Source organism: Camelus ferus, chromosome 10 (genome assembly GCF_009834535.1).
Source record: "Camelus ferus isolate YT-003-E chromosome 10, BCGSAC_Cfer_1.0, whole genome shotgun sequence".
Classification (NCBI taxonomy): domain Eukaryota; kingdom Metazoa; phylum Chordata; class Mammalia; order Artiodactyla; family Camelidae; genus Camelus; species Camelus ferus.
Genome location: NC_045705.1, coordinates 22,374,349 through 22,381,859, shown reverse-complemented (window position 1 = coordinate 22,381,859; position 7,511 = coordinate 22,374,349). Strand labels below are relative to the sequence as shown.

General features: G+C 43.3%; 1 protein-coding gene across 2 annotated transcripts in view; it reads right to left on the bottom strand.

Annotated features, from left to right (window-relative positions):
- Positions 1-203: 203 nt before the first annotated feature.
- The window catches only part of TRIM44 (tripartite motif containing 44), an 89,170-nt gene continuing 81,862 nt past the window's right edge, over positions 204-7,511 (bottom strand). For both annotated transcript variants that reach the window (XR_004323152.1, XM_006195037.3), the window contains one exon: positions 204-4,850. Coding sequence is in view for 1 of the 2 variants with exons in the window: in XM_006195037.3 (XP_006195099.3) it covers positions 4,823-4,850 (28 nt within the window). In the remaining variant the exon portion in view is untranslated. The remainder of the gene's footprint in view (positions 4,851-7,511) is intronic.

Below are 7,511 nucleotides of genomic sequence, written 5' to 3'. Positions count from 1 at the left end.
ATAACAATGAATTTAAGTCTGTTCTTTTGTCACTTCCCAGAGATCTCCTAAAGCCACTCTGGAGAAGTCAGGAGCGAGTAAGTCTCCCAACTCTCATACCCAAAACACCATCATCTCCAGCATTATCACAGTTAAGAAGGCAGATCGTCATAAATATTTACACCTAGCAGGGTCCTTTGTGCACAACTCTGAGAGACAAATGGTATTTCCAGTAATAGTTTATTGATTTCCAAATGCACAGGGGCGCTGAGTCCAAACATTCTGGGATAGCGGTAAATCTCTTTTACAAAATAATTTACAGTATGAAAATGATATACTGAAACATTAACTCAAACGTGTAATTCCCTTGAAAGATTTAGTGTTCCCTTGTTTAATGTAAAGGGTGAAAGGGGACGATGACTGAGGAGGGAATGTGACTGCACAGGACAGCAGGCAGAGGACAGCGGGCTTGCTGGCTCTCCCACCCACGCAGTGGCCTGTCACTACAGAAAGACTGGGCAGGTTTAACTCCCACTGAGGATAAATCTACTGTCCCCTCAAGGTCATATCAAGCCCAGCATGGGCTCTGTGGCATTCTTTGCACCATTATACCCACAGGGGTCTTAATTTATTTTTATTTTCCTGCTCTGACACTTGTCCTGCTGTTTCTGGTGTGTTCTTAAATTCCAAATGCTACTGTTTTATTAGGCAGGCCCCCAGAGGGCAGGGCTGCATGGGCCTTATGGCTCGTAGAACAGGCTGGAGTTCGGGTTCAGAAACACCGCCTAGTAAGGTAATATTAATGAGATCTGAAGCCTCCCCTATAGGCCTTCTTTTCTCTCAGAGCTGGGCTGAGTCCATCCATAATGAGATAGATTTGTTTTTTAAACAGAAAATTCCAGGTGTGCTAGGCATACAGTAAACATGCAACTGATTTTCTTATGGAAAAGCATGCACTGAACAGATAGATATTACATGAGCGTGAAATTTCAGGTATCGGCAAGAGAGTATTTTCTAGGTGGAGGAGAGGATTTCCAGAGCCCTGCCCTGCCATCCTACCAGTTGTGAATTCTGCAGCTGTGCCCACAGGCCTGACTGGAGTGATCAGACTCTCAGATCACCAAAATGGTCAGGTATCCAAATTTCCCATATCATTAGACATCTTGGAGTAGGTCTGGAGTGCAATTTCCTTCAGGGCTGTCACTTTGGCTCAGTGCTTTAGGAGCTGACAACCTTTGCCAAGGAGTTGCTCTTCTTGTAAGCATCTTGTAAGCAAGCTCCTAAGCTCCAATTATCTGGTGACACTTGTAATCAGGGCTGGCAGAAACCTCTGCAGTTGTATGCGAGATAATGAGGGGGCTGCTTTGAATTTCCCTTAGTTGTTAAATTACATGTGTGTATGTATGTGTGTATATACACATACACACATATCATCTCTGTGTGTGTGTACAAACACACATCAGGTATTAGTAGGAAAGGCTAGAGTCACTGGACTTTGAATGACCACATCCTCACTGGGCACAGACTGGCTAGGTTTACTAAAATATGAAGACTTCCTTTCTGCAGCAGTGTAGCAGCAGACATTTTCAGTTCAAGTTAGCAGAACACCCTTTGCTTTCCATATTTCTGAGAAGTTCTATACCTGGAAGCCTAGAAACACTTTATTTATGGGGGATGACACCAAAAAGGAAAGGCCCCCCTCACCCCAACTCTTGGGGGCAGGCTCAAGTTAGCAATGTGTACCTAATGTGTCTGCTAAAGTGGAAGAAGAAGGCTACCCCAACGCCATTTCAGAGCCTGAACTACAAGCCATGAAATGTAATTTTGAAAAAGAATCCATAAAGTGAGATGGTCAGACTGCAGTGGGGCAAACTGCAGCCTTTTTCCTCCCCGTGTTTTAGGCAAACACAGAGTTAGGAAGAGCTGGGTACAAAATCTGGCTCCAGTATCTCCTAGCTGCGTAACTCAAGGCAAGTGACTCTTGCCCTCCAAATCTGTACTATCATCTGAGAAATGGGGCCTGAGTACAGGGTCTGGCTCACAGTTGGTCCTCAATATAAGTCATTTCCCTTTTTGGGCTGTCAGAGCAAAGACTCTAAGCATTTCTTGGATGTGCCCTGGATTTAATGACATCAAATCAAAGGACAAACCCCCTCTTGGCCTCCAGATACCCAATCTTTGGGAAGCAGCCAGGGATTGCTGTGAGGATCCAATTCATTCAGAAGACATTCTTTACCTGCCTCCCTAGATGACTTCTCTCTAGGGATTTCTACAAACCCAGTCTTCAGCTAGTCAGGACACAATTTTGAGCACTCTAACTCTCACAGCCCTGGCAGGAGGGAAGCCTCGTCACACTGGGGCGTAAGGCTGAGCAACATGCTCCAACTTTAGGAGAAGCTGGTGCCACTGCAGGCAGCATCCTAGTTCTTATACTGACAAATGCTGCCAGCAGGAACTCAGGAGCCTGGGCAGAAGCTGCTGCACTGTGTTTAATGCTTCCCTGGTTAAAGTTTTATCAGGTGCTGAAGACAGCAGGAGCCCATAAAGCAAATCTGGAATCCTTTCTAAGTAAAAGCAAAAGTGCTTTCCTTGAGGATTACATATACGATAATTCATTGAGACAGGCTAGCACGTATTTTTATATTTCCGTTCATATCCATTGCATAAATGCGTGGGTTTCCCAAATACTGATTTAAAGTAATAACATATGATCAGGTACAGAGGAGCCAATGATCTATCCACTGCTAAGATAAGGCTACTACTTGGAGATTACACAATAATTATTGGGGAAAGACAACACAAGCTTCTAAATCCTAAAGTCTTATTAATCTTCTGATTTTTAAGCTCTTTTAAGAGTGGCCAGTGGTCCTTTAAGAGTAGTTTCATTGGATGTGGCTTGGGGTTGTAATTAGCAGTATGCCAAATTCTCCCATCTTTGCAAGCACAAAGGTGAAGCACCAGAAATGTCTTAGCCATTTGTTGGCCACCAGTTTGAGAGAAAAGTACTTAAAAAAAAAATCAGCCCACACTTCCCTCAGTCCCAACATCCTGACATGTTAGTGAGCTAGTGTAATCCTAACCCAGAAGCATACATGCCTCAAAGAAATAATCATTTCATAGCATGCACAAGATTGAACAATGATATAAATAGGATTCATTCAGTTAAGTATTGTTTTTGCCTCAAAACCATCCTGCACACACACATCAGCTGGCCCTAAAGCTTTGTGATAGGTACACAGTCACAGGCGGGCGGGCGGGCGGGCGGGCAGGCAGAGAGGGATTCCCCCAGTGCAGACTCCCTTGGTTCTGCCTCAGAGGCACTGAAGTCTAGGCCCTGAGTCAGCAGAAACCCCAAGGCTGCTTGGATATATTTCCAATTGTACTTCTCAGAAGTGAACACCAAAATACCACTAAAGGCAGGGGAAAGGGAACACATACTCTAATTGCAAATAAAAATTCTCTGTGAAATCTCCCATTTTATCTTCACTGTTTATGTGTATGAACATTCTATTTCATAATGTAACTGCTCATTTTATCCAAAAATAACGTCATTCTCTGACTCCAAACCATTTGTTGAGTAGAACTGATGTTTCAGGGGATGCATGTTTTTTGGCTTGCAGTTTTGTGTTCCCTGGTACATCACAGCTTGCTTGAGAGTAAAAAATGTGGTTGTAAGGAAGTATGATTTGGGAGGGCAGAAAGGCCAGAGTCCAACCACGGTGTGTCTCTGCTCATGCTACTTAAGAGGCAAGAGCTAGGGTGTGGGAGATGACCTGGAGGTCTGTGGGGAGGGGTGCTAGGGGAAGGGGGTCCTGGCTGGAGTAAAAGGAAGATGTACCTGCTGGGAGGCGGAGCTTGGTTGGCACACCACAGAGGGCCAAGAATTCCCCCAAGGCATTTCAGCCAAGTTAGGCTAAGCTAGAGGAGTGGGAGCAAAAACCTACACTGAAATCTCCCATTGGGTAATACACATTCTAGCCTTTCATGTTGTGACAAGACCCATAAAGCCTAGGAATCAACACAAATTAAGTCAGGTTCCATCAGATCCTTTAGTGATTACTTTGGAAATTCAGGCAATTTGAGTTCAGAAATACTGATTTCAACTTTTAATCAGTTCTCTTTGGTTCCCCAACACCCCCCAACTCCCCGGCTTTTTTAAACAGTCATTTCCTTTCTACCTCTTCAATTTTTTTTTTTTCATTTCCACAGCACTGAATTATGAATCTGAAGTCCTGGATAACCTCATGTACTAAAAATACCTCTATATATTTCTAACTTTTAACTCTTTCTCTGTTTTCAAGCCATCCATCTTAATTCATGAAACCACATTTTCACAGATGTGTAATTGGACTTTTAGAGACTACCTACATGGGCTGATTTGGTCCTACTTTGCCCTCATTTATTTCATGCTTCAATATGAATAAAGTGGGGTTTACTAGCAGATAGAGAAATAAATTCTGACCGCCCTTCAAGATTATTCCAGATCCTTCCTAATGAAGTGATACTGTTTGGGTACACCATATTACAGGGGCTGCCTTTCCTGAGTAAGTTCAAAGCAGCCATTGAGGGATTACCTGAAAGACCCTTTAATTGATCCTGGTTGATCAAAGGGGCACTTTTCCTTGACCTACCACGACAAGAGAATGAGAAGCACAGTCAGTAACAGTTAAAACTGGTCTTCCCTTGGAGAGACAGTGCCTGCTGTGGATCTGGGGACGTATCTGGTGGAGTACGTTTGTTGCTGGGCAGCTTTCACAGGAATCAGGAATCAGAAGCCGTTACATACACGCTGTCACATACATACACGGGGAAGGGATGATTTTCCACTGGGGATGGCAGGCCTTCATGTGTCCTCTTCTTCACTGGCACCACTACAAAGGAAAGGAGAACCAGGTAAGTTGAGACATCACGAGAAGGGAGGCTGCCTAGTCTCCTGACTGAAGGCACAGGCTCTGTTGCCAGACTTACCTGGATTCCAGCCCTGACCCTTCCACTGCTGGGCACTGTGGCCAGAGGCAAGTTACTTAACCTCTCTACATTCTGATTTCTCTGACTGCAGAGATAATGATGATAATAAAACCTACTTTCTTGGGTTATTGGAGGAATAAATAGGATAATGTATATAAAATGCACAGTATGTGAATAGCTATTTAAAGGAGCAGGTGAGGGTCATGATGTTTTTTAGCTTGAAAAAATAAATTGCTGGTAAAAATAAAAAGTTTGACTTCCACTAAACCTTAAAGTCACCTATTGTTAGAAGAGAAAAACAAAAAGAAGCTATCATTCTGCATACCCAATGGCACTTCTCACTAGGAATAAAACCAAGGTTTCAATTCACGCCACAGGGACTGCCGCTGGGTTCACGTCACCTCTTCGGAGAAGGCACTCTAAGTCTGATCCCTGCTTGTTCTCTGTCTCCATCTATTTCTCTCATAGTCCTTATCATACCCAGTGAATCATTAGTTTGCTATTTACTCTCCCTTCCACGCCCCACCAGAGCATAAAAGAGTAGCAATCCTGTCTATTTTATTAACTACTGTTTATCTAGCACTAATATGGTGCTGGGAATATACAGAAGTGTTCAGTAAATAGTTGTTTTAAAAAAAGGAGTGAGGAATAAAAACAAAGGGGGAAGGATTTAAAAGGAATAGTCAGTCGTTACTGCCCTGACCAGGGTATCCTAGACGTCAGTGATACTTCAGTGGTGAAAAAAATGAGCTGTGAGTCCCAGAGTCATGGCTCCAACCTCAGCTGCTTAGGATTAGAGCCTCCCTAGCTTGGTTCTAAGAGAGAACATTGTCAATATAGGAACTAGGGCAAGAAAAAGGTAGGGCCAGACAGACTCAGAAGGACATCCAGAAGGACAAAAGTAGCAAACTTGCCAGGTTTCTCCTTCTCTACCACTTCTAGAGGCTACTGTCCTTGGAACAATAAGAAGACCCAACTTGCCTGCGTGCTTACCCTGTGCCGGGGCACTGGGCTGAGCGCGCCCCATCCACTCCTTCTAATACTCCTCACAGAAAGCCTAGCACGTGGAGACTATTACGATTTCTATTATCCCCATTTGGTAGATGGAAAAAGTGAAGCTCTGAGAGATGTAAAATCCTCAGTCACATAGTGAGCTCTGTTTCCTTAAAACTTAAGGATCAGTTTAGTGTGGACAAAGCTGGGGTGTGTGGAAGGGAGGGAGGGACGCTCTCCCTCCTCTGGTAGAGACAGGAGCTAGGGAAGAGGAAAGTAGCTCCCAGCTATGACCTAGAAACTTTTTATCTCATGAGGGATTATCTGTGTATGTAAAGTCTCTGCCTTTTCACATCCATTTGGGAAAGACTTTAAGGGCAAATATTCTAGGAAACAAACATGGACTAATTCTGCTAAGGGTGGAAACATTTCGAAACACAGAGCCTGAAATTTAGGTAAGTGTACTCTAAGAGCCAAAAGAACCAACTCAGAAACCTTCACTCTCCAAACTCTGCCCTTTTCCATTCCATTTTCCTGCCTATTGTCTAATCATGGGATGAAGGGTGAGTATTAGGAAGGGCTGGACAGTGGACCTTCATTAAGGAACACTGTTTGGTGGCATCTGTCCCAAAGGGAACAAAGAGTCTTTCATGAAAGTGTCTCACCAGAATCAAGGCACAGCTGGAACTGGCGCCACAGTCTCCCCTTTGGTATTACATCCAAAGCAAGCTCAGTGTTCTTTGTCAATTTTCCCTCAAATATGAGAGGTCTAGCATAGGCATGTGCCCTCTCCTTAAACTGCGGTTCACTCTTTAGCATTCTTAACTTGACGTGAACAGTTAAAGGGTTCATGGACCTACTGAAACTGTATACAAAAGTTCTGTCTGTGCTGCCTTCGTCTGAGAGAGGCCATAATTTTCATCATATTCACAAAGAGGTTAACAACCCCTCAAAATTGAGTATAATGAAATTATAGATAAACTAAATTCTTTTTGAGTTGCCAGGTCCCTTACTATAAGACTTGTAGAGTTGACTTGGGGAAGAGATCAGAAGCCCTGCCTGATGAAATCTTTTCTCATTACCCTAAAAGAGATCTGTTCTTGGGCTGAACAATATAGCTCCCCTCATAGTTTAAAAGCATGAGACCTTGGGATCCTGGCATATCACTGGTTAATCTGACCATCTACTCTGTCAGGCATGAAAGTAAGCACAACAATGAGTAAGATGAAATCACACAAGCTGTCCTCCTGGACTTTACAGCCTAGTAGGTGAGGGATGGGGGAGAAGGGGAGATGGAAAATTATTTCTGTCCAGAATAGCAGCTTCAAATAAAACATTCATTTTCATAATTAATAACCTGTTTTTCACAATGAAGAAGAAAAACGAGTAACTGAATCTGTAACATAGAGCTTTGTTCACCTTGTGTGTGGTCTCTCCTGGAGGTCACACAGTCTAATTAGTGTGAGATAGCATCTCCTGAATGCTCTTTCTTGACTCTGTATATAAGCTGGTCTGTGTAAATAAGATTTTATCTTAACTAGTCAATAGGAGTCTTTACTTTCTCTAAGAGA